This window comes from Salmo salar, chromosome ssa15 (assembly GCF_905237065.1).
Source record: "Salmo salar chromosome ssa15, Ssal_v3.1, whole genome shotgun sequence".
NCBI classification, from domain to species: Eukaryota; Metazoa; Chordata; class Actinopteri; order Salmoniformes; family Salmonidae; genus Salmo; species Salmo salar.
In genome coordinates this window covers 57,793,281-57,819,901 of record NC_059456.1, presented here as the reverse complement: position 1 = coordinate 57,819,901, position 26,621 = coordinate 57,793,281, and the positions used below count along the sequence as shown (strand labels likewise).

The 26,621-nt window shown below is 42.9% G+C and overlaps 1 protein-coding gene across 4 annotated transcripts in view; it reads right to left on the bottom strand.

Annotated features, from left to right (window-relative positions):
• The window catches only part of stxbp5a (syntaxin binding protein 5a (tomosyn)), a 195,922-nt gene that overhangs the window by 22,009 nt on the left and 147,292 nt on the right, over positions 1 to 26,621 (bottom strand). For all 4 annotated transcript variants that reach the window (XM_014145279.2, XM_014145281.2, XM_014145282.2 and 1 more), the window contains exons 8-15: positions 10,585 to 10,708; positions 9,138 to 9,216; positions 8,705 to 8,859; positions 5,669 to 5,741; positions 5,212 to 5,359; positions 1,978 to 2,045; positions 971 to 1,011; positions 577 to 800 (exon numbers count right to left, since the gene is read on the bottom strand). In XM_014145279.2, the coding sequence (XP_014000754.2) occupies positions 577 to 800; positions 971 to 1,011; positions 1,978 to 2,045; positions 5,212 to 5,359; positions 5,669 to 5,741; positions 8,705 to 8,859; positions 9,138 to 9,216; positions 10,585 to 10,708 (912 nt within the window). The remainder of the gene's footprint in view (positions 1 to 576; positions 801 to 970; positions 1,012 to 1,977; positions 2,046 to 5,211; positions 5,360 to 5,668; positions 5,742 to 8,704; positions 8,860 to 9,137; positions 9,217 to 10,584; positions 10,709 to 26,621) is intronic.

Sequence of the window (26,621 nt, the reverse complement as noted above, 5' to 3'; positions counted from 1 at the left end):
TAAACTCTGCTCTCAATCTCTCCACAGGTCACATACTTGATCTCAGACAGACAGACAGACAGACAGACACAGACCCAAGGCATCATGGTTAACCAAATGCATACCCCCTGACATAACACTGATAAGGCTGCATTAGCATCATATCATTATCTGCATTCCAACAACTCACGTCAATTCACTTCTCATAGCTGCCGCAAAATAATGATCCACTGGTTAGGTTGTTAACCGTGTGTATGTTGTCATGGCAACCACATTGTGTTCTTACTGGCTGGAGACTCATCTAATGGGGCATTGGGAGGCCTCAGGAGTGAAGGGGTAAACACTGTCTCTAGGAACAGCCTTCAGGACACAAGAAACATCACTTAGCCACTAATGAGAGAAGGGAGAATCTAGCTGTCTACGGGTGGCTATATTTACCACTACACTGTGTGTCTGTTGTCATGGCATACATACTGGCATACAGGCTACATACAGGCTTTAAGCATAAATAATAAATGGGTATGTTTCTCAGTTTACACTATCCAACAATTAAACATGGTAAGTATAGAGAAATGGTGAACACACACACTGACCCACCTGTACAACCTCAGTGGTGATCTCCTGCTTGCTGAAGCGGTATATGATGAGGTTGGCAGACACCCCGGCCACACACAGCATCCTGCTCTCAGGACACCAGGCCATGATCTGGATGGCAAACGGGTCCTCATCCACAATCTCTGTGTTCTGCTTTTCCTCCTTATTATTCCTGCTCTTCTCAAACACCTTGGCCGTCTTCAGCTTGTATAGTACCTGGAGCATTACTGGGAAAAAACAGGAGAGAGCTCAGTTACGCACCAGGGATATTAGTAGAAAGTACAGAGTTGGGAAACTGTGCAACATGTTGACTCCATGTTGACTCCTGGTTAATCACTCTATAAGGCCATCTAGGCCAAGATATTATAAGTAAGGAAGGCCATGTAAAGGCACTTACTTGCAGAAGCATCCCAAAACTTCACAGTCCCATCAGCATGCCTGTGAATTGCAAAGAAAAAGAGAGCAAAAAGGGAGAAGAAAGGAGAGAGGGCAGAGAAACAGAGAGGGAATCATTACGACTTCAGCTTTCTGCACACATACCCACAGCTCTAATGATTCAGCTTGGCTTCACCTCTGATTATATTCTAGATTCAGCTCTACAGAAGAATACATCAACATGAGAGGAGAGACCATAACACTGTCTCTCAGTCTGCAATCGGTGTCACTGGCACTTGGTGTCACCCGTTCTCCAATCTCTCTTTATATGTTGTTTTTTTCTTTTTGCCATTTCAGCTGAACAGAGAGTTGGAGACAGAGAGAGATATTCTTGGAATCCGTTTTTGGTTCCTGGTAGAGCCCTTTTTGGTTCCAGGTAGAACTCTTTTGGGTCCCATGTAGAATCCTCTGTGGAAAGGGTTCTACCTGGAACCAAAGGGTTCTTCTTTGGGAGCAGCCGGAGAACCCTTTTTGGTTCTGGGTAGCACCTTTTTTTTCTAAGAGTGTACTTTGCTATGCTCGAGCTTTGCCTCAGAGTGAGACGTGGGGAGAATACTAACACAGGGGTGTCTGGGGATAAGAAGAGAGAGCGAGCGAAGCGGAGGAGTGTAAAGAGACCCCTTTTTCCAAGCCCATGCCTCACTGTCACTTTGCAAAGTTCAAGTATTCTACACTCCTAGGGGGAAAAAAGTGCTATCTAGAACCTTAAAGGGTTATTCAGCTGTCCCCATAGGAGAACCCTTTGAATAACCCCTTTTGGTTCCAGATCGAACCCTTTTGATTCCATTACAAAAAGCCTTTCCACAGATGGTTCTACATGGAACCAAAAAGGGTTCTTGTATGGGGACAACCGAAGAACCGTTTTGGATCCCTTTTTTCTAAGAGTATAAAAGGCTTCTTCTCCCTGCCATCATGACTGCTAGGCAGGATTGGGAAAGGTAACATGGTTAAATAGAGTTGGTCTCCTACCCAGTGATGATGATCTCAGGGTAGCTCTGTGTGCCAAGGCCCCAGTTACCACCACTTATGGGCCATTCCTGCAAAACACAATACAACAAACAAGACAACACAATAAATGGTCATTATTGAGATTGAAACATACTGTATGTACAGTACCAGTCAAAAGTTTGGACACACCTACTCATTCAAGGGTTTTTCTTTATTTGTATTATTTTATACATTGTAGAATAGTAGTGAAGACATCAAAACTATGGAATAACACATATGGAATCATGTAGTAAACTAAAAAGTATTTAACAAATAAAAATATATTTTAGATTCCTCAAAGTAGACACCCTTTGCCTTGATGGCAGCTTTGCACTCTCTTGGCATTCTATCAACCAGCTTCACCTGGAATGATTTTCCAACAGTCTTGAAGGAGTTCCCACATATGCTGAATGCTTTTCCTTCACTCTGCGGTCCAACTCATGCCAAACAATCTCAATGGGGTTGAGGTCGGGTGATTGTGGAGGCCAGGTCATCTGATGCAGCACTCCATCACTTTCCTTCTTTGTCAAATAGCCCTTACACACAGCCTTGATGTGTGTTGGGTCATTGTCCTGTTGAAAAACAAATGATATTCCCACTAAGCGCAAACCAGATGGGATGGCGTATCTCTGCAGAATGTTGTGGTAGCCATGCTGGTTAAGTGTGCCTTGAATTAAAAATAAATCACTGACAGTGTCATCAGCAAAGCACCCCACACCATCACACCTCCTCCATGCCTCACAGTGGGAACCACACATGCAGAGATCATCCGTTCACCTACTCTGGGTCTCACAAAGACATGGCAGTTGGAACCAAAAATCTCAAATTTGGACTCATCAGACCAAAGGACAGATTTCCACCAGTCTAATGTCCATTGCTCGTGCATCTTGGCCCAAGAAAGTGTCTTCTTATTATTGGAGTCCTTTAATAGTGGTTTCTTTGCAGCAATTTGACCATGAAGGCCAGATTCACCGTGAAGGCCTGAACAGTTGATGTTGAGATGTGTCTGTTACTTGAACTCAGTAAAGCATTTATTTGGGCTACAATCTGAGGTGCAGTTAACTTTAATGAACTTATCCTCTGCAGCAGAGTTAACTCTGGATTTTCCTTTCCTGTGGTGGTCCTCATGAGAGCCAGTTTCATCATAGCGCTTGATGGTTTTTGCGACTGCACTTGACGAAAACGTTTTGAAATGTTCCGCATTGACTGACCTTCATGTCTTAAAATAATGATGGACTGTTGTTTCTCTTTGCTTATTTGAGCTGTTCTTGCCATAATATGGACTTGGTCTTTTACCAAATAGGGCTATCTTCTGTATACCACCCCTACCTTGTCACAACACAACTGATTGGCTCAAACGCATGAAGAAGGAAATAAATTCTTCAAATTAACTTTTAACAAGGCACACCTGTTAATTGAAATGCATTCCAGGTGACAACCTCATGAAGCTGGTTGAGGGAATGCCAAGAGTGTGAAAAGCTGTCATCAAGGCAAAGGTTGGCTACTTTGAAGAATCTCAAATATAAAATATATTTTGATTTGTTTAACACTTTTTGGTTAGTATATGATTCCATATGTGTTTATTCATAGTTTGATGTCTTCACTATTATTCAACAAGGTAGAAAATAATACAAATAAAGAAAAACCCTGGAATGAGTAGATCTGTCCAAACGTTTGACTGGTACTGTATAAGGAATCAGTGAGAAGATATTTTCAGATACAATCTAGCTTTCCTACACAAACTATATAAAACATTATGAGAGCATTGGAATGAGACAGGAGGGAAGCAAGAGGAGGGAGACAAATGCCTTCTCTTAGCTGCAGCCTGGGCTGATGGGATGTAATTTTGTCTGAGAGATAGAGGGAGAGGGAACCTTTACCACGGTGACAGACACAGTCGAGGAAAGGGATGAGTAATGCTTAGGTCATTGTGTGCGAGTGTGTGTGTGTGTGTATGTGTCTGAGAGAGTTTGAATGTGTTTTTTACGTTGTTTTAAATGCAGTAGCACATACAAAGGTCAGTGGTATGACTCAATTAATCTTTCAGTAAGAACACTTCCCACCGCTACCACTTACTTAACAAACAGCAGAAAAAAACAGGCAATTAGAGAAAGGGATGGAGGGAGGAGAGGGTCAGGACATGCTGACATTTCCAACAGTGGGGGAGAATATAACAAGAATACAATGACATAAAAGTGGCAGAACAGAGGATAGGATAGAGGGTAGAATAAAGATAGGATTAGAACATTTTTAGGATAAATGAAAGGATAAATGTTTACATTTTGAAAAGAAAAAACATTCAGGAGATAGGATTGGAATGTAGAATATAATGGGATAGATTATATACTGTATAACTTTCAACGTAAACAATGATGGAATATGATGGTATAGCACATAACACAGTACTAAACATTACGTAGGGCCCAGTCAAGGCCGGCCCTGGGCATAAGCGACATAAGCGGGCACTTAAGGCCCCCGGCTGCTAAGGGGGTCCACAACCCAATTATTATTTTAAAAATGAGGAACTCAGCAGGGGTCTCAATTTACTGATGAGAGTTAGATAATGTAAATGTTAGTAGTGCATCAGCATTATTTCTCTTGTAATGTCAGTCACTGATTGGTAAGTTAGTCTAGCCAGCTATCTACACCTTGTAGTACTCATGGCTGAATTACTGACCAGGCACAAAGAGCATGTGCCAAGGGGCCCTGACCTCCAGGGGGCTCCAATTGATTGTGTTAGTCACTCGCACTCAGCTATCATAATGAGCATAAGTCATCGCAAAATGTGTAGAATTGCAGAAAATTTGCTTTAAAACTGCACATTTTCTCTCTACCCGATGACAACATTTGTAGAACTGTAGGAAATCAGCCTTAAAACTGCAAAATGTTCTGTCCGCCCCATGGCACAATAAGTAGAATTGCATTAAATTAGTTTTAAAACTTCAAAAATACATCTCCGCCCCATGTCAAAATGTGTAGAATGGACAAAAATGTGCTTTAAAACCACAGCATTTTCTCTACGCCTCATGGCAAAATCCGTAGAATTGCAAGAAATTCAATGAATAAAAAAAAAAATCTCCTTTGTCAAGAGGGGGACAACTAAAATGTTTTACCCGTTAGGTGGGGGACCCCCCCAAAAAAATATTGCTTAGGGCCGGCCCTGCGCCCTGCGCCCTGTAGCCGAGAGGGTGTAGTATAGAGATGTGTGTCCCGTACCTTTTTGCTGTAGCCCTGTCGCTTCTGTCTGGAGCCAACAGAGTAAAGTGCGGGTATGAGGTCCACAGGGCAGTCAGCATAGTACTCACAGCAGGTCACAGGAGACTCGTGGATGGTCAGTGGATAGGGGTTCTCGAATATGGGGTAACTGGGAGAGGGGAAATGTTTTTCAGGACAGAGTTACATTTAACTCACAGTTTTAGTCCCTATAATGCTAGGCCATGTACAAATCATAGAAACTGTAAGAGATGCACGCAACAGAATGGAAATGAATGAAAGTACAGAATCGAACAAGTATACTTCCTGTTTGTGACATAGTTATAACAGTATGTAGGCAGTAATAACTGTTGTATTTTAAATGAAGAGGAGCATTCAGAAAGTCTGAATAATACAGTATCTACAGTACATCCTTTATGTTAGCAGCATGTTCAGTCTGTTAACATGTGTTCAGACGTACCCATTTTGTGCAAGGTCGATCACCACTAAATCCTTTTCTAGAAGGACCACAACAGCATAAGGTTCCTGAAAATCTGCACAGGAAACAAAACAACAAAAAGAAAGATGAAGGTCATTCATCATCACAATACACAATACACTAAAATTAGCTTGAGGCTTGGTACATTAGGGATATATAGTAACATTTCAATTGCATATCAATATTATACTTAAGATGAGTTTAGATGTTTACATGATTATGGAACATAATTTTGCAAAATAAAGCTTTGGATGAAATTGAACTGAAGTGAGGAATATGAGAGAATATATCAGACCTGAAATGCCTATACTGTACATAACGCAGAACAATAGCAGTATGTTGTTGGAGAAGGTAGGATGAAAATGCTGTGTTCTTTTGTTAGTGTCTGAGTCAGCAAGAGGTCGATGTGTGTTTGTGTGTGTGTGTGTGTGTGTGTGTGTGTGGGTGCGTGTGTGCGTGCGTGTGTATGTGTGTGTGGGTGCATGCGTGCGTGTGTGTGCGTGCGTGAGTTGTGTGTGTGCAGAGAGAACAGTGTGTGAGCTGGAAGCCTTGAACATGTATTCAGTGTCTTCACTTCCGAGTCAGTACAGTGACAGGCTGTAAGTCCCCATAGAAACACATTGTAAACCAGGGCAGCCACAACCTTGACAATCAATGTCCCTCTGCTCTGTCTCTCTCCAACTCCCTCTTGCCTTCTCTCACTATCTCCTTTTGTCTGTTTGAATGTTTCAGACATTCTCTACGTGTTTCTCATTCTTTGGTGTCTGTCGCTATGTCTGTCATCTATGTCCAGCTATGTGCTGTCTGCCTGCCCACCAATATCTGTTAGTTTGTATATATCTCTGTCATTGATCTGTCGCTGATCTTTCCATATGACCACACAAAAAGCCTAATTTCCATAATAAAAATATAATTTGTTCCCTTCCATATTCATCTCCTCCTCCCTGTCTCTTAACAGTAACAGCAGATTGAGCCAGTAGTGGAGTAATCAGCCCACTATTGTTGCTATAACGAGATTAAATCAAAATCCCAATGGTCACCATTACGTAACCATCGTCAGATCATCTGCTAATCCATTTCCTCGAGCCCCCACACCATCGCCAAACACGACAGACAAACTTCAAGCTGCACACACACACACACACACACACACACACACACAGACACACACACACACACACACACACACACACACACACACACACACACACACACACACACACACACACACACACACACACACAAACACACACACACACTTCAACCTATAGTACACACACTTTTTGAATGAGCTACATCCACATGACTTAGCCCCCATTTGCTGCGGTTAAGATACACTCACATCCTCTTTACACCCATTCACACATGCATAACGACAGTAAACTGTCATGACAGAGATTTAATAGTTTTGTGAATTGCTTTCATATAGTATGATTTAATCCAAGGATGAAGTTATTCCTTTAAACATCATTGACACACGTTTCATCATCTATCGTCTGAATACAGTATATACACCCTTGATCAAGCAGCATCCTAAAATCCGAGATTAGCCTACTGTACCATTTGAACCAGCAACTGACTGGAACATCAATCTTTTCCATCAACCCAAAACAACAAGCATCAAACCATAATATAAATTATAACATCAAACAAATTCATAAATTAAAGTTTGTTGTGAGAGACAACATAGTAGCTATTTCCACTGTAGTAAATATTTATCGCTATTATCCAACGTGACGCGACCTACAAGTTCCTTGCTCAAGGGCACATCGGCAGATTATCTAGTTATCCCAGGGATTCAAACCAGCGACTATAAGGTTACCGGCCCAACGCTCTTAACCGCTAGGCTACCTGCACCCAACACACTGCTTTCCCCCCTTGAAAGACACTTTGGCTGATGGCTGAAACTTCTCTACCACCCCTTAATCTGGGGCTAACTGATTTACAAAAAGTGCATTTAAATAAGGAAGCTGAAACCTCCATCCAACATTAACCTAATTCATTTCTCAAGCCTTAATCAGAGGCTACCTGGAGCTATAGAGCAGGTAAAAATAACAGCTCCTTTCTGACCCAGACAACCAAACATTTCGGCACATAATGTAAAACTCCGTTCGATTGAATAAGGTCTATTCCCACCTCCACTCAAAGGGTCCCAATTAAACACACACATCTTTATTAGCAAACAAAACCAAAACAAGACAACAAAGTCAACACCTCTGTCATTACACAATGATCTTGAGAACAGAACATCCAAAATCATCACCATCAATGAAAACCCTTTCCCAAGGGATGTCATCTCACCAAGGACAGGGCATTGAGGTAATAATGTAATAACACAATAAGGTCACTCAGCTATTGTGAACCAGGGAGAAAATACAAACATAAAATTCATTGTACTATATATTGAATGCAGAGCATAAACCTCCCCTGGGATATTTCATATTCATCACAGAAGCAACAAACACACACACATACACACACTCACTCTTCGTTTGGAGCACAAATGGAAATTCAACAGAAAGGTCAAATGTCAACATTGAGAAGGGCTAGGACACAACGTATTATTAGTCCAACTGGAAACACAACAACAACGTTGTCAGTGTAGTTGCTAATTAAATTGATTCCACTCATAAACACATTGAGGCATACTGGGATATTTGTAGATAATGATATAGCAAGCATACATTAACACACACACACACACACACACACACACACACACACACACACACACACACACACACACACACACACACACACACACACACACACACACACACACACACACACACACTGAGGCATACTGGGATATTTGTAGATAATGATATAGCAAGCATACACACACACACACACACACACACAGACACACACACACACACACACACTGAGGCATACTGGGATATTTGTAGATAATGATATAGCAAGCATACAAACACACACACACACACACACACACACACACACACACACACACACACACACACACACACACACACACACAAGCACAGGATGACTGACCGTTAGGGTATGGCGTCTCACAGAGCGTGAGGAAGTCTACGATGGGGTAATCCATTTCCAGCACGGCTGTACTCTTCCCATGCATCACCGTCAGACATGGCCGCCGACCCACCGTGTCATAAGACAGACCTCCAGACAGGATCATAAATGGGTCTCTGTATAACACAAATAAACCACACACACATACACACACACATAGACACACACAGGAGACACATGAACACAAGGAATCAAGTCCACATGGAAGGCTATAGAGATGCCATATTCATTCACCTCTTCTAGCGTGTGTGTGTGTGTGCGTGTGTGTGTGTGTGTGTGTGTGTGTGTGTGTGTGTGTGTGTGTGTGTGTGTGTGTGTGTGTGTGTGTGTGTGTGTGTGTGTGTGTGTGTGTGTGTGTGTGTGTGTGCGCGCGCGCACGCACATGTATTATTACCCCAGTCTAGTGGTCTTGTACTCCACTTTGAGAATGGGTTTGCAAGGCTCTGGCTTCTTTCCATCCTTGGGCTGTTTTCCTGAAATAGAACACGGACAGACCACTTTAGCTTGTCACTTCCCTTCTTTATTCCCCTCCTGCTCTATGCTTCTTTCCCTCTCTCCTCTTTTCCCTTGCTCTCGCTCCTCTACTTTCCTATCTACTCTCTCTCTCTTCCCTCTTCTTCCACCCTTTTTCCCTGATGCTGCAGTAATACCCAGTGCAAGGTTGTGTGTGCGCCAGACAGAGACTCAGGTCTATCTATCAGAGAGAGATAGCTAGAATTTATTCACAAATCTATGTACACAAAGACCAAATAAAGTTAACCTAAGAGTTAGTAAAATAAGTCTACACTATCGAGGAAGAATTTCATCATAATTTATTTGAAAGATTTACAGTTGTTACCTAGCCTGAATTAAATTACTTAAAGGAGTACTTTTTAAATTTCACATAAACCTGACAAACACGTTTTCATAATTGTTCATTAAAAACTCAAGTGATTATGCATGCAGCAGTGGAAGAAAGAACTAATTAAAAACAGTTCCAATGGAATCCTTTCCCCATTACACCATACACAACAACAAAGAAACTGCACTTTTAAAAAGGGCTTCAAAGAGGTTTCTATTGCTTTCTCTTGCTCCCTTTCTGTTGTTTTTCTGTCTTTTATCTCTCTCTATGATTTCTTTCTGTCTCGCTTTATTTCTTATGTTGTGAAACTGCTTTGAGAGGTGAGGAGATGTAAAAGGGTGAGGATAGAGAGGGGAAGAGAGTGAAGGGAGGTATATAGACTAGAGGTATATCTCTAACAGAGCAGACTGGTTAATCCAGGGTAAAAACAGAAGACAGCCAAACAGTGTGTGTGTGTGTGTGTGTGTGTGTGTGTGTGTGTGTGTGTGTGTGTGTGTGTGTGTGTGTGTGTGTGTGCGTGCGTGCGTATGTGGATATGTGTGTGTATATGTGTATGTATATGGATGTGTGTCAGTGTGTGTGTGTGTGTGTGTGTGGTGTGTGTGTGTATATGTGTGTGTATATGTATATGTGTGTGGATGTGTGTCAGTGTGTGTGTGTGTGTGTGTGTGTGTGTGTGTGTGTGTGTGTGTGTGTGTGTGTGTGTGTGTGTGTGTGTGTGTGTGTGTGTGGGGACAGACATCTAAATGGAGGAAACATTTAACCAGGGAGTAAATTAAACCCTTGATCACTGGTTGAAAACTGGAGAAAAGTTATAAAGACAGGTTGCAAATTGAAATTAAATTGGGGTGAAAAGTGACAGCATGGTGTGAATGTGTACGTGTGTGTGTGTGTGTGTGTGTGTGTGTGTGTGTGTGTGTGTGTGTGTGTGTGTGTGTGTGTGTGTGTGTGTGTGTGTGTGTGTGTGTGTGTGTGTGTGTGTGTGTGTGTTCAACCTTACCGTGTGGGGTGATCGTCTGAAATGGCTTGCCCTGGCCCTTAATGTTCCATATGGTGAGCGTTCCGTCTGAGTGACTACAGATAAACTGCTTGCCCTCATGGTGCCAGGCAACCGAGTGGATCGCCTAGGAGACCACAAGAAGCAGGAAGTGAGGGACAGGAAGCAGGGTGTCAATTAATCAAAGTGGAACAACATTTGTACCAGTACCAGGTACAGTTGAAGTCGGAAGTTTACCTACACTTAGGTTGGAGTCATTAAAACTAATTTTTCAACCACTCCACAAATTTCTTGTTAACAAACTATAGTTTTGGCAAGTCGGTTAGGACATCTACTTTGTGCATGACACACGTAATTTTTCCAACAATTGTTTACAGACAGATTATTTCACTTATAATTTATTTTTGTTTTTTATTTCACCTTTATTTAACCAGGTAGGCCAGTTGAGAACAAGTTCTCATTTTACAACTGCGACCTGGCCAAGATAAAGCATAGCAGTGCGACAAAAACAACAACACAGAGTTACACATAAACAAATGTACAGTCAATAACACAAAAGAAAAGAAAAATAGAAAGATCTATGTACAGTGTGTGCAAATGTAGAAGAGTAGGGAGGAAGTCAATAAATAGGCCATAGAGGCAAAAATAATTACAATTTAGAATTAATACTGGAGTTATATATGTGCAGATGATGATGTGCAAGTAGAGATGCTGGGGTGCAAAAGAGCAAGAGGGTAAGTAATAATATGGGGATGAGGTAGTCGGGTGTGCTATTTACAGATTGGCTGTGTACAGGTACAGTGATCGGTAAACTGCTCTGACAGCTGATGCTTAAAGTTAGAGAGGGAGATATGACTCCAGCTTCAGAGATTTTTGCAATTCGTTCCAGTCATTGGCAGCAGAGAACTGGAAAGAAAGGCAGACAAAGTAAGTGTTGGCTTTGGGGATGACCAGTGCAATATACCTGCTGGAACACGTGCTACGGGTGGGTGTCGCTATGGTGACCAGTGAGCTGAGTCAAGGGCTTTACCTTGCAAAGACTTATAGATTACCTGGAGCCAGTGGGTTTGGTGACGGATATGTGGTGAGGACCAGCCAACGAGAGCATAGAGGTCGCAGTGGTGGGTAGAATATTGGGCTTTGGTGATAAAACGGATGGCACTGTGATAGACTACATCCAGTTTGCTGAGGAGAGTGTTGGGGGCTATTTTGTTAATGACATCGCCAAAGTCAAGGATCGGTAAGATAGTCAGTTTTACGAGGGTATGTTTGGCGGCATGAGAGAAGGAAGCTTTGTTGCAAAATAGGAAGCCGATTCTAGATTTAATTTTGGTTTGGAGATGCTTAATGTGAGTCTGGAAGGAGAGTTTACAGTCTAACCAGACACCTAGGTATTTGTAGTTGTCCACATATTCTACAGTGGGGGAGAAAAGTATTTGATCCCCTGCTGATTTTGTACGTTTGCCCACTTACAAAGAAATGATCAGTCTATAATTTTAATGGTAGGTTTATATGAACAGTGAGAGACAGAATAACAACAAAAAAATCCAGAAAAACGCATGTCAAAAATGTTATAAAATGATTTGCATTTTAACGAGGGAAATAAATATTTGACCCCTCTGCAAAACATGACTTAGTACTTGGTGGCAAAACCCTTGTTGGCAATCACAGAGGTCAGACGTTTCTTGTAGTTGGCCACCAGGTTTGCACACATCTCAGGAGGGATTTTGTCCCACTCCTCTTTGCTGATCTTCTCCAAGTCATTAAGGTTTCGAGGTTGACGTTTGGCAACTCGAACCTTCAGCTCCCTCCACAGATTTTCTATGGGATTAAGGTCTGGAGACTGGCTAGGCCACTCCAGGACATTAATGTGCTTCTTCTTGAGCCACTCCTTTGTTGCCTTGGCCGTGTGTTTTTGTTCATTGTCATGCTGGAATACCCATTTTCAATGCCCTGGCTGAGGGAAGGAGATTCTCACCCAAGATTTGACAGTATATAGCCCCGTCAAATGATGCAGTGAAGTTGTCCTGTCCCCTTAGCAGAAAAACACCCCCAAAGCATAATGTTTCCACCTCCATGTTTGACAGTGGAGATGGTGTTCTTGGGGTCATAGGCAGCATTCCTCCTCCTCCAAACACGGCGAGTTGAGTTGATGCCAAAGAGCTCCATTTTGGTCTCTTCTGACCACAACACTTTCACCAGTTGTCCCCTGAATCATTCAGATGTTCATTGGCAAACTTCAGATGGGCATGTATATGTATTCTTGAGCAGGGGGAACTTGCGGGCGCTGCAGGATTTCAGTCCTTCACGGGGTAGTGTGTTACCAATTGTTTTCTTGGTGACTATGGTCCCAGCTGCCTTGAGATCATTGACAAGATCCTCCCGTGTAGTTCTGGGCTGATTCCTCACCGTTCTCATGATCATTGCAACTCCACAAGGTGAGATCTTGCATGGAGCCCCAGGCCGAGGGATATTGACAGTTCTTTTGTGTTTCTTCCATTTGCTAATAATCGCGCCAACTGTTGTCACCTTCTCACCAAGCTGTTTGGCGATGGTCTTGTAGCCCATTCCAGCCTTGTGTTGGTCTACAATATTGTCCCTGACATCCTTGGAGATCTTTTTGGTCTTGGCCATGGTGGAGAGTTTGGAATCTGATTGATTGATTGCTTCTGTGTACAGGTGTCTTTTATACAGGTAACAAGCTGTGGTTAGGAGCACTCCCTTTAAGAGTGTGCTCCTAATCTCAGCTCGTTACCTGTATAAAAGACACCTGGGAGCCAGAAATCCTTCTGATTGAGATGGGGTCAAATACTTATTTCCCTCATTAAAATGCAAATCAATTTATAACATTTTTGACATGCGTTTTTCTCGATATTTTTGTTGTTATTCTGTCTCTCACTGTTCAAATAAACCTACCATTAAAATTATAGACTGATCATTTCTTTGTCAGTGGGCAAACATACAAAATCAGCAGTGGATCAAATACTTTTCCCCCCCACTGTAGGTCAGAACCATCCAGAGTAGTGATGCTAGTCGGGCAGGAGGGTACGTGCAGCAATTGATTGAAGTGCATGCACTTAGTTTTACTAGAATTTAAAAGCAGTTGCAGGCCACGGAAGATGTGTTGTATTGTGTTGAAGCTCGTTTGGAGGTTTGTTAGCACAGTGTCCAAAGAAGGGCCAGATGTATACAGAATGGTGTCGTCTGTGTAGAGGTGGATCAAAGAATCACCCACAGCAAGAGCGACATCATTGATATATACAGAGAAAAGAGTCGGCCCGAGAATTGAACCCTGTCGTACCCTCATAGAGACTGCCAGAGGTCCGGCCACAGGCACTCTGATTTGACACACTGAACTCTATCTGAGAAGTAGTTGGTGAACCAGACGAGGCAGTCATTTGAGAAGGCAATTGAGTCTGCCGATAAAAATGCGGTGATTGACAGAGTTGAAATCCTTGGCCAGGTCGATGTCGATGGCTGCACAGTACTGTCTTTTATCGATGGCAGTTATGATATTGTTTAGGACCTTGAGTGTGGCTGAGGTGCACCCATGACCAGCTCGGAAACCAGAATGCATAGTGGAGAAGGTACGGTGGGATTTGAAATGGTCGGTGATCTGTTTATTAACTTGGCTTTCGAAGATTTTAGAAAGGCAGGGCAGGATGGATCTTGGTCTATAACAGTTTGGGTCTAAGGTGTCTTCCCCTTTGAAGAGGGGGATGACCATGGCAGCTTTTCAATCTTTGGGGATCGCAGACGATACGAAAGAGAGGTTGAATAGGCTAGTAATAGGGGTTGCAACAATTTCGGTGGATCATTTTAGAAAGAGAGGGTCCAGATTGTCTAGCCCAGCTGATTTGTAGGGATCCAGATTTTGCAGCTCTTTCATAACATTAGCTGTTTGGATTTGGGTGAAGGAGAAGCGGGGGGGGGGTGGGGGGGGCAAGTTGCTGTGGGGGGTGCTGAGGTTTTGGCCGGGGTAGGGGTAGCCAGGTGGAAAGCTTGGCCAGCCGTGAAAAAATGCTTATTGAAATTATCGATTATCGAAGATTTATCAGTGGTGACAGTTTTTCCTCTTATTCTCCATGGACTTTACAGTGGCCCAAATCTTTTTGGAATTAGTGCTACAGGAAGCACATTTCTGTTTGAAAAAGCTAGCCTTAGCTTTCCTAACTGACTGAGTGAATTGGTTCCTGACTTCCCTGAAGAGTTGCATATCGCGGGGGCTATTTGATGCTAATGCAGAATGCCAAAGGATGCTTTTGTGCTGGTCAAGGGCAGTCAAGTCTGGGGTGAACCAATGGCTGTATCTGTTCTTAGTTCTACCTTTATTGAATGGGGCATGCTTAATTAAGATGGAGAGGAAAGCACGTTTGAAGAGCAACCAGGCATCCTCTACTGATGGGATGAGGTCAGTATCCTTCCAGGATACCCGGGCCAGGTCGGTAAGAAAGGCCAGCTCGCTGAAGTGTTTTAGGGAGCTTTTGACAGTGATGAGGGGTGGTCGTTCGACCGCGGACCCATTACGCACGCAGACTATGAGGCAGTGATCACTGAGATCCTGATTGAAGACAGCAGAGGTGTATTTAGAGGGCAAGTTGGTCAAGATGTTATCTAAGAGGGTGCCCATGGTTATGGATTTTGGGTTGCACCTGGTAGGTTCCTTGATAATTTGTGTGAGATTGAGGGCATCTTGCTTAGATTGTAGGAAGGCCGGGGTGTTAAGCATATCCCAGTTTAGTTCACCTAACAGTATGAACTCTGAAGATAGATGGAGGCAGTCAATTCACATGGTGTCCAGGGCACAACTGGGGGCTGAATAGGGTCTCTAACAAGCGGCAATGGTGAGAGACTTGTTTCTGGAAAGGTGGATTTTTAAAAGAAGAAGCTTGAATTGTTTGGGCACAGACCTGGATAGTATGACAGAACTCTGCAGGGTATCTCTGCAGTAGATTGCAACTATACCCCCTTTGGCAGTTCTATCTTTTTGGAAAATGTTATAGTTAGGGATGGAAATTTCAGGATTTTTGGTGGCCTTCCTAAGCCAGGATTCAGACAGGGCTAGGACATCCGGGTTGGCGGAGTGTGCTAAAGCAGTGAATAAAACAAACTTAGGGAGGCTTCTAATGTTAACATGCATGAAAACAATGCTTTTACGCTTACAGAAGTCAACAAATGAGAGCGCCTGGGGAATCGTAGTTATGCTGTGGGATGCAGGGCGTGGGTTAACTTCTACATCACCAGAGGAACAGAGGAGGAGTAGGATAAGAGTACGGCTAAAGGCTAAAAGAACTGGTCGTCTAGTGCGTTCGGAACAGAGAGTAAAGGGGGCAGGCTTCTGGTCCCGGAAGGATAGATTCAAGGCATAATGTACAGACAAGTGTATGGTAGGATGTGAGTACAGTGGAGGTAAGCCTTAGCACTGAGTGACGATGAGAGAGGTTTTGTCTCTAAAAGCAGCATTTAAGCCAGGTGCGGTCACCGCATGTGTGGGGGGGGGGGGGTGGAACAACAGGGCTAGTTAAGGCATACTGAGCAAGGCTGGACGCTCTACAGTGAAATAAGACAAAAATTACTAACAAAAATGGCAATAGACAAGGCATATTGACATTAGGGAGAGGCACGTGTAGCCAAGTAATCATAGGGTCCAGTGAGTAGCTAGGTGAGCTGGAGGCACGGAGATTCAGACAGCTAGCAGGCCGGGGCTAGCAGATGTGCCTCAGGGGGACGTCGCAATGGGGGAACGTGTTGAAACACCCTCGGACGGTTACGTCGGCAGACCAGTCGTGATGGATTGGCGGGGCTCAGTGTCGGCAGCAAAGGGTCCAGGCCAATTGGCAAAAGAGGTATTGAAGCCCAGGGATTATCTAATGGATTTCTTCGGCTAACCGGGAGATGGGCCTAGCTCGAGGCTAACTCCAGGCTAACTGGCGCTTGCTTCGGGACAGAGACGTTAGCCAGGAGTAGCCACTCGGATAGCAGCTAGTTAACTGCGATGATCCGGAGTGAAGGTTCAGCGCTTGCGATAGGAATCCGGAGATATGGTGGAGAAAAGCAGTCCAATATGCTCTGGGTTGATATCGCGCAGTGCAGGCTGGCAGCAGTTAATAACCGGGCTGAAGCTGGCAGATGTCCCAGTTAACGGTGATGGCTAACTAGCAGTGGCTAACTGACTACAAGCTAGTAGCTAGTTAGCTGGCTAGCTTTTGAAAGGGGTAACGTTCTAAAGAATAAAAAATAGCAGATCCATACAGCATTGGGTGAGAAGGGTTGCAGGAGAGTATGTTCAGTCCATAGATGGAAAAAATAGATTAAAAATATATACGTAATATATATGAAGAAATAAACGATATATACAAGGGATGGGACAAGACAATCAAAAACATCCCACTGCTACGCCATCACTGCTATGCCATCACAATTCCAGTGGGTCAGAAGTTTACATACACTAAGTTGACTGTGCCTTTAAACAGCTTGGAAAATTCCAGAAACTGATGTCATGGCTTTAGAAGCTTCTGATTGGCTAATTGACATAATTTGAGTCAATTGGAGGTGTACCTGTTGATGTACTGCAAGGCATATCTTCAAACTCAGTGCCTTTTGCTTAACATCATGGGAAAATCAAAAGAAATCAACCAAGACCTAAAAAAAAAAAACAGACCTCCACAAGTCTGGTTCATCCTTGGGAGCAATTTTCAAATGCCTGAAGGTACCACGTTCATCTGTACAAACAATAGTACGCAAGTATAAACATCCTGGGAACACGCAGCCATCATACCGCTCAGGAAGGAGACATGTTCTGTCTCCTAGAGATGAACATATTTTGGTGCAAAAAGTGCAAATCAATCCCTGAACTAACAGCAAAGGGCCTTGTGAAGATGCTGGAGGAAACAGGTACAAAAGTATCTATATCCACAGTAAAACGAGTCCTATATTGACATAACCTGAAAGGCCGCTCAGCAAGGAAGAAGCCAAGGCTCCAAAACCGCCATAAAAAAAACAGACTACGGTTTGCAACTGCACATGGGGACAAAGATTGTACGATTTGGAGAAATGTCCTCTGGTCTGATGAAACAAAAATAGAACTGTTTGGCCATAATGACCATCATTATCTTTGGAGGGAAAAGAGGGAGGCTTGCAAGCCAAAGATCACCATCCCAACCGTGAAACACAGGGGTGGCAGCATCATGTTGTTGGGGTGCTTTGCTGCAGGAGGGACTGGTGCACTTCACAGAATAGATGGCATCATGAGGCAGGAAAGTTAGGTTGATATATTGAAGCAACATCTCAAGACATCAGTCAGGAAGTTAAAGCTTGGTCGCAAATGGGTCTTCCAAATGGACAATGACCTCAAGCATACCTCCAAAGTTTTGGCAAAATAGCTAAAGGACAACAAAGTCAAGGTATTGGAGTGGCCATCACAAAACCCTGACCTCTACCCTATAGAAGCTTTGGGGGCAGAACTGGAAAAGCGTGTGCAAGCAAGGAGGCCTACAAACCTGACTCAGTTACACCAGCTCTGTCAGGAGGAATGGGCCAAAATTCACCCAATGTATTGTGCAAAGCTTGTGGAAGGCTACCAGAAACGTTTGACACAAGTTAAACAATTTAAAGGCAATGCTACCAAATACTAATTGAGTGTATGTAAAGTTCTGACCCACTGGGAATGTGATGAAATAAATAATTCTCTCTACTATTATTCTGACATTTCACATTCTTAAAATAAAATGGTGATTCTAACTGACCTAAGACAGGGACATTTTACGAGGATTAAATGTCAGGAATTGTGAAAAACTGCATTTGGCTAAGGTGTATAAATGTAAATGTATTTGGCTAAGGTGTATTTGGCGAAGGTAAACTTCCGACTTCAACTGTAGAGTTGTACCTCTCACACACATATATGTATAGGGTTACTCCTATGGACATACGGTGAGTTCACATATGACTATTACACCCACCCCTTAGTTTGGATTATACTCTGTTCAGCAGATGGCTATTGTTGAATAAGAGTAGGGAAGAGCTGCAAGGCAGAATTTATATGTGGTTACATCATGCACATCCCAGATACATGATAACATTTTCTATCAACCACCTGTATAGCATGCATTATAAATTAATTGTCCTTCATTATGTATTATGGACCTACAGTATAAGCATTCATAACAGATAATTTCTAAGTGCCTATATACAATCACAACACACACAGGTGGTTCAAAGGTGGTTCAAATGTACTACCACTGACAGTGACAGTGTTAACCCCATTGAATAGAGAGAAAAAGAGCAAGGTCAAGAGAGATGAAAGGAACAAGACATAGGTTGACACTAGAAGAGCCGTGGGAGAGAGAGAGAGAGAGAGAGAGAGAGAGAGAGAGAGAGAGAGAGAGAAATACACAGAGAAAGAGAGAGATACACAGAGAAGAGAGACAGATAGAGAGATACACAGAGAGAGAAAGAAAGAAACAGAAAGAGATACAGAGATACAAATAGAGAGAGAGATACAGAGAGGGAGAGAGAGAGTTACAGAGATAAGAGTGTAAAACAGACAGATATGCATCTGGATGGGAGTAGAGTGGAATTATGATGTGGTGGCTTGAAATTGAAGTCTCATTATTTAGCAATTAAGAATGCTCTTCCTCTGCTTTGCATAATCCATACAACTTTGTTTCTATTTTGGGAAGGCAGGAAGTGATTTAGCAAACGACACAAATCAATGAAATGGCTGCTACATCATTATGTAGGCACTCCGGAAAGGTCAGACCGGCTTACTTCTGTCTTACTGCTCATTATTAAAACTGGTGTACACACACACACACACACACACACACACACACACACACACACACACACACACACACACACACACACACACCAATATTTAGATATTCATAAAACATTTCTCAGCTCAAGAATTTTAAGGTGAATGTCTCAAAAGGACATCTAACCAGACGCAGTGAGTCAATTCAACAGGCTATGGAAATATATCAGTGCATTGTTCAGTTTGACAGTCCCACAAAAGCAGAAACAATACGCTGCGGTTAATTTGACAATGAGCAGGTAATTGAACCACATGGCAGGCATCATATCAAACAATAATAATTATAAAATACTAATTTCATGATTGATTACATTATGCTCCTTTCAGAGAATGGTCTTTTGGGATGAGACAGTGAGACATACACCAGCACCCACACAAACACACTAAAGTCCTCAAAAACACTAAAGTGAATACTGTAGCATTTACTGTAGTATAATATAGTATTTACAGTTAATTAAACTATAAATACTGTTGTAAAATAAAACTGTAGTATATACTATACTAATTAATATAGTGATTAGAATACTTAAGTGTAGAACACTTAAGCAATAAGGTGGTTGCGTCGTGCTTTAGAGCAGCCCTTAGCCGTGGTATTTTGGCCATATACCACAAACCCCCGAGGTGCCTTATCGCTATTATAAACTGGTTACCAACGTAATTAGAGCAGTAAAAATAAATGTTCTGTCATACCCGTGGTATACCATGGCTGCCAGCCAATCAGCATTCAAGGCTCGCACCACCCAGTTTATAATGTTGTGTTCTTGCAGACTTTAGTGTACTGTAGCATTTACTGTAGTGTTTTTGCAGACTTTACGGTAGTATTTGCTATAGTTTTTCATTTTGCTAATTTTCCATAACCTGTAGGTAGGTAGGTAGGTAGGTAGGTAGGTAGGTAGGTAGGTAGGACTGGGGTCTGTACAGATAGTTCAGCAGTTCTGATATTTTCTATAGCCTGTATAAAACACAATATGGTCTATACTTGGCATGTAGGTTTCTCACTTATGGGTGGCACAAATTGGGATATGGGGGAGGGGAATGGGCAGGGTACACACTGTCGTATTTACTATAGTTAAAAAAGTGTAGTATTTTTGCAGACTTTAGTGTTTACTACATTTACATTTTACATTTTAGTCATTTAGAAGACGCTCTTATCCAGAGCGACTTACAGTAGTGAATGCATACATTTCATACATTTTTTTTCTGTGCTGGCCCCCCGTGGGAATTGAACCCACAACCCTGGTGTTGCAAACACCATGCTCTACCAACTGAGCTACAGTATTCTACAACATTCTATAGTAAGTACTACACATGATCAAGGGATACTACAGTGTGTAGTATAGTATTCTACAGTAAGGGTGCCAATAATTATGGACCTGACTGCAGAGTGAGAATTACAGGGGGCCCCCTGAATGATACATACCCCTAAATGCAACAAAGTCAAGTGTTGGGGAGGGTCTCTAAATAATGGAAATTTAACCATTCTCCTAAATATTAAAATAAAATCTTATTCCAAATTAAACAAACAACCCTACCTCTGTGTCAGGGTTTGCATCAAAACATCAAATCTAAGAACATTTTGAAGATTGTTCCACAAAATAAGGTGCAAGAAAATTAAAAGCTGATTTACCTAACTTAGCAGAGACAAAGGGAATTTCCAGAGTTAACCATCCTTGAGACTGGGTGTGGTAACTCACAAGTCTAAAGTTTAGTAATCATGGTAGGTACAGTGGGACTATTTGTAAAAGGGCTTTATAAATGAGAACATAGCAATGTATTAACATACGTGATATCAAAGAGGGCCAACCAACTTTCTGTTAAAGGACGTACAAAAAAGTACAAAAATTGGCGCCCGTTATAAGGTGCAGTGCGTTATGATAAACTGCATCTAACGGCTTTAATTATGTGGCAGTTCCACTCATATACAGTGCATTCGGAAAGTATTCCCTTGACTTTTTCCACATTTTGTTACATTACAGCCTTATTCTAAAATGTATTAAATAAATGTTTTCCATCATCAACTTAAACACAAAACCGCATCATGACGAAGCAAAACCTTTTTCTTTTTTTTAACATTTTTGCAAATGTATTAAAAATAAAAAACAGAAATGCCTTATTTACATAAGTATTCAGACCCTTTGCTATGAGACTCGAAATTGAGCTCAGGTCCATCCTGTTTCCATTGATCATCCTTGAGCTGTTTCTACAACTTGATTGGAGTCCACCTATGGTAAATTCAACTGATTGGACATGATTAGTAAAGGCACACACCTGTCTATATAAGGTTCCACAGTTGACAGTGCATTTCAGAGCATAACCCAAGCCATGAGGTCAAAGGAATTGTCCGTAGAGCTCCGAGACAGGATTGTGTCGAGGCACAAATTTGGGGAAGGGTGCCAATGGCGGTAGCATTGAAGGTCCTCAAGAACACAGTGGCCTCCACCATTCTTTTTATTTTATTTTACCTTTATTTAACTAGAAGTGTACTGTTAGCTAGCTAGCTAACATTAGCTGGCTGGCTCCCTAGCTGATGTTATTACTTGTTTCCCAGAGCTGTTTGCTTTTCTAGTTAGAGCCTACTGTTAGGCACTGTTGGCACTTTGTTCATTGTTGTTTAACTAGCTAACGTTAGCTGGCTGGCTCGTAGGCTAACGTTATGTGATGTGTGTACAACACCCGTTGAATATGGCCAGTGTCAGTAAACTTCTGCAAAAAAAGTGTTAGGAAGTTGTTGCCAGCTGCGCTGGTTAGGCTGTTTTCATATTAATCAGAGGTAAACAAATCATCGGCCAGAGTGTCAAGTATGCACTCCGAGTGCAAAACGAGATGGGTGGGGCTAAAGTTAACCTGTTAGGGCTAGGGGGCAGTATTTGCACGACTGGATAATTTTTTTTTACCCGATTTAATCTGGTTACTAATCCTACCCAGTAACTAGAATATGCATATACTTATTATATATGGATAGAAAACACTCTAAAGTTTCTAAAACTGTTTGAATGGTGTCTGTGAGTATAACAGAACTCATTTGGCAGGCAAAACCCTGAGACATTTTCTGACAGGAAGTGGATACCTGATGTGTTGTATTACCTTTAAACCTATCCCATTGAAAAACACAGGGGCTGAGGAATATTTTGGCACTTCCTATTGCTTCCACTAGATGTCACCAGCCTTTACAAAGTGTTTTGAGTCTTTTACTGTGAGATCTGACCGAACAAGAGCCATGGAACGATGATGGCCCATTAGACACCTGGCGCGCGAGTTCATGTTGGGTACCCTCGTTCCAATACGTTATTAATGAGAATGCATTCGTCCACCTTGAATATTATTCATGTTCTGGTTAAAAAAGGCCCTAATGATTTATGCTATACAACGTTTGACATGTTTGAACGAACGTAAATATATTTTTTCCCCTCGTTCATGACGAGAAGTCCGGCTGGCTTAGATCATGTGCTAACAAGACGGAGATTTTTGGACATAAATGATGATCTTTTTTGAACAAAACTACATTCGTTATGGACCTGTGATACCTGGAAGTGACATCTGATGAAGAGAATCAAAGGTAATGGATTATTTACATAGTATTTTCGATTTTAGATCTCCCCAACATGACGTCTAGTCTGTATCGCAACGCGTATTTTTCTGGGCGCAGTGCTCAGATTATTGCAAAGTGTGATTTCCCAGTAAGGTTATTTTTAAATCTGGCAAGTTGATTGCGTTCAAGAGATGTAAATCTATAATTCTTTAAATGACAATATAATATTTGACCAATGTTTTCTAATTTTAATTATTTAATTTGTGGTGTTGACTTGACTGCCGGTTATTGGAGGGAAACGATTTCCTCAACATCAATGCCATAGTAAAACGCTGTTTTTGGATATAAATATGAACTTGATAGAACTAAAAATGCATGCATTGTCTAACATAATGTCCTAGGAGTGTCATCTGATGGAGATTGTAAAAGGTTAGTGCATCATTTTAGCTGGTTTTATGGTTTTGGTGACCCTGTCTTTGAATTGACAAAACATTACACACAACTCTTGTAAATGTACTGTCCTAACATACTCTAAATTTATGCTTTCGCCGTAAAACCTTTTTGAAATCGTAAAACGTGGTTAGATTAAGGAGATGTTTATCTTTCAAAGGGTGTAAAATAGTTGTATTTTTGAAAAATTTGAATTTTGACATTTATTTGGATTCAAATTTGCCGCTCTTGAAATGCACCTGCTGTTGATGGAGTGCACCACGGGCTAGCCCATAGAGGTTAAGAGGGTGTGAACGATGCTGAATGAGTGTAGACAAAGAAGAGCTCTTCACTAGACACCAAAACATTCAAAGGCGATTTTTCTCAAAAGTGAGTTTACAAGTTGATCAACTTTCAAAGAATAATTACTTTCCCATTGTTCCTCAAATGCAGTGTATGATATATCATTTAGAATTGGCCCGTGGGAAACCTTTCGTAATATCCAGGAAACCTGTTTTACACCATCAGTAGATACACACTGAGTTCTATCTGTCAAGTCATTTTCAAACCAGTTACATAAAGCCTGGTCTAGGCCAAATGAGGAAAGCCTCTGAATTAGCAGTGAGTGGTCAACAGTATCAAAAGCCTTTGACAGGTCAATGAAGAGGGCAGCATAATGTTGCCTTTTATCCATACAACCTGTAACATAGACTCTGGGAGTCGAGAAGCAGTTGGTAAGTTTAATATAACAAGAAACATGGAACAATACAACGTAGCAGTACCGTCTAGACATGAACAACAGAAACAATACTGCCTTGGGAAAGAACCTAAGGGAGTGCCAGATAAAGGGGAGGTAATGGAGTACAGGTGTGCCTAATGATGAAGCACAGGTGCGCGTAATGAAGGTTCCTAGGACCAGTGGTTAGTAAACCGGAGACGTGACAGTACCCCCCCCAACGCGCGGCTCCAGCCACAGGATGGTGCTGGCCAGAGGGACGGCCCCGAGGATGAGGAGTGGGCCTGTTCGGGCCGCGAAGATGGAAATCACGGATGATGTAGGGATCCAGAATGTCCAGAACACCTTCTTGACATCCATCTCCACTCCTTGCGGGCTGATTTGTTAGCCTAGGAAGGAGACAGCCTCCAGGTGAAACTGGCACTTCTCAGCCATGACAAACAGGTGGTTAGGCAGGAGGCGTTCGAGAACCACTCGGACATGAGCGATGTGATCCTCCAAGGTAGCCGAGTAGACCAGGATGACATCGATATACACAACCACCTGGCGTCTGAGCATGTGCCGATAGACCTCATTGATGAATGCCTGGAACACTTACGGAGCATTGGCAAAGCCAAATGGCATCACCAAGTACTCCACCAGATGTTGGGCTAAAAGGTGTCTTCCATTCATCCCGCTCCCGGATGAGGATGAGATCGTATGCACTCTGCAGGTCCAACTTGGTAAAGAACCAGGCTCCACGGAGCTGTTCGATGGCTGACAGCACCAACGGGAGAGGGTAACGGTACTTGGTGGGGATTAATTGAGTCCTCCATCCTTCCATCCTTTTTGGCCACGAAGAAGAAACCTGCCGATGAAGGAGAAGTGGACGTGCGGATGAAACCTTGTTGGAGCTCCTCATGGATGTATTTCTCCATGGCCTGGGTTTCAGCCACCGAGAGAGGGTAGATGCGTCTGTGCGGGGGTGCAGAGTCTGCTCGCAGGTTGATGGCACAGTCCCAGGGGTGATGAGGAGGGAGACAGGTGGAGCGGGAATTGGAAAATACCTCTCGCAGGTCCTGGTATACCTTCGGGATATTGGGCTGAAGGGCAACCACAGGACTCTCAACTGACGTGGAACCACAGGGAAGGGGGAAGCAGGTCCTCCGGCATTCGGGTGACCAGTCTGTGATTTTCATCCTCGACCATGAGATGGTGGGGTTGTGGCGTTGAAGTCAAGGGAGACCGGGGATGATCTTGTGCTCTGGAGATTAACTTATGGGATGTTCTCCTGATGGATGGACTCCACAGTGAGGGTGAGTGGTCTGTTGATGTGTGTGATGGTCTCGGCACCTAATGGCCGATTATCGAGGGCTTGAACTGGGAAAGGAGAGGAGAGCGGGTATGAGGTGATGTTGAGAGAAGAGGCAAGGGTCTGGTCAATAAACTTCCCCGCGCCAGCAGAATCCACTAATGCTGTAGAAACAGTACCTGAGGGACAGTCAATTAGTGTGATCACCACCAAAAAGGGTTTGGCAGAAAGTGATGAAGAAGGGATACTTGCCCCAGGAGGTGGAAGATCACGTGACAATCCCTCTGCTCTCGTGGATCCAGAGTTGGGAAGTATCGGACACTGCTGGAGCTGGTGCCCTCCTTGACCACAATAGAGACAGAGCCCCAGCTGTCTCCGTCGTGGGGAGGTGTGTGACCCCTATCTCCATGGGTTCAGGCTCTGATCCAAAGTGTTCACTGAGGGAGGGAGAGAAGCGATGAGAGTGCCGACACTCCCGAAGAAGGTTATCCAGATGGATGGCCATCGCGATGAGTGCGTCCAAGGTGAGGTTGTTGTCTCAACAGGCCAGTTCCGTCTGAACCTCCTCATTTCATCCGCTGGATGCTGCTATTGTCCGGAAGGTGTGCTCGTACTCGGCAGCAGTCTGATCCTCCTGCTGTATTTGGAGTAGGCACTCACCCCATCTCTGCCTTCCAGTGGATGATCGAAGATACCTCTGAACCGAGCCATGAACCCCTTATTCAAATCCAGCTCCTCCTCTCTCCCAGATGCCCATGGCTCATTCCAATGCCTGCCAGGTCAGTAGAGAAATAACTGTGGCAACTTTGGACCTCTCGGTGGTCGGAGCTCCCAACTGGAGCGAAAAGTAGGAGCACTGTAGCAGGAAGCCATGGCATTTACATGGGTTGGAGCTGGATTATGCTCCATAATATTTATCCGGGAGGGATAAACGGGCAACGCTGACCTGGGCAGGTTGCTGAATGGGCCAAACAGTTCTATTTTTGTTTCATCAGACCAGAGGACATTTCTCCAAATCGTACGATCTTTGTCCCCATGTGCAGTTGCAAATCGTAGTCTGGATCTTTTATGGCGGTTTTTGAGCAGTGGCTTCTTCCTTGCTGAGCGGCTTTTCAGGTTATGTCGATATAGGACTCATTTTACTGTGGATATAGATACTTTTGTACCTGGTTCCTCCAGCATCTTCACAAGGTCCTTTGCTGTTGTTCTGGGATTGATTTGCACTTTTTTAACAAAAATA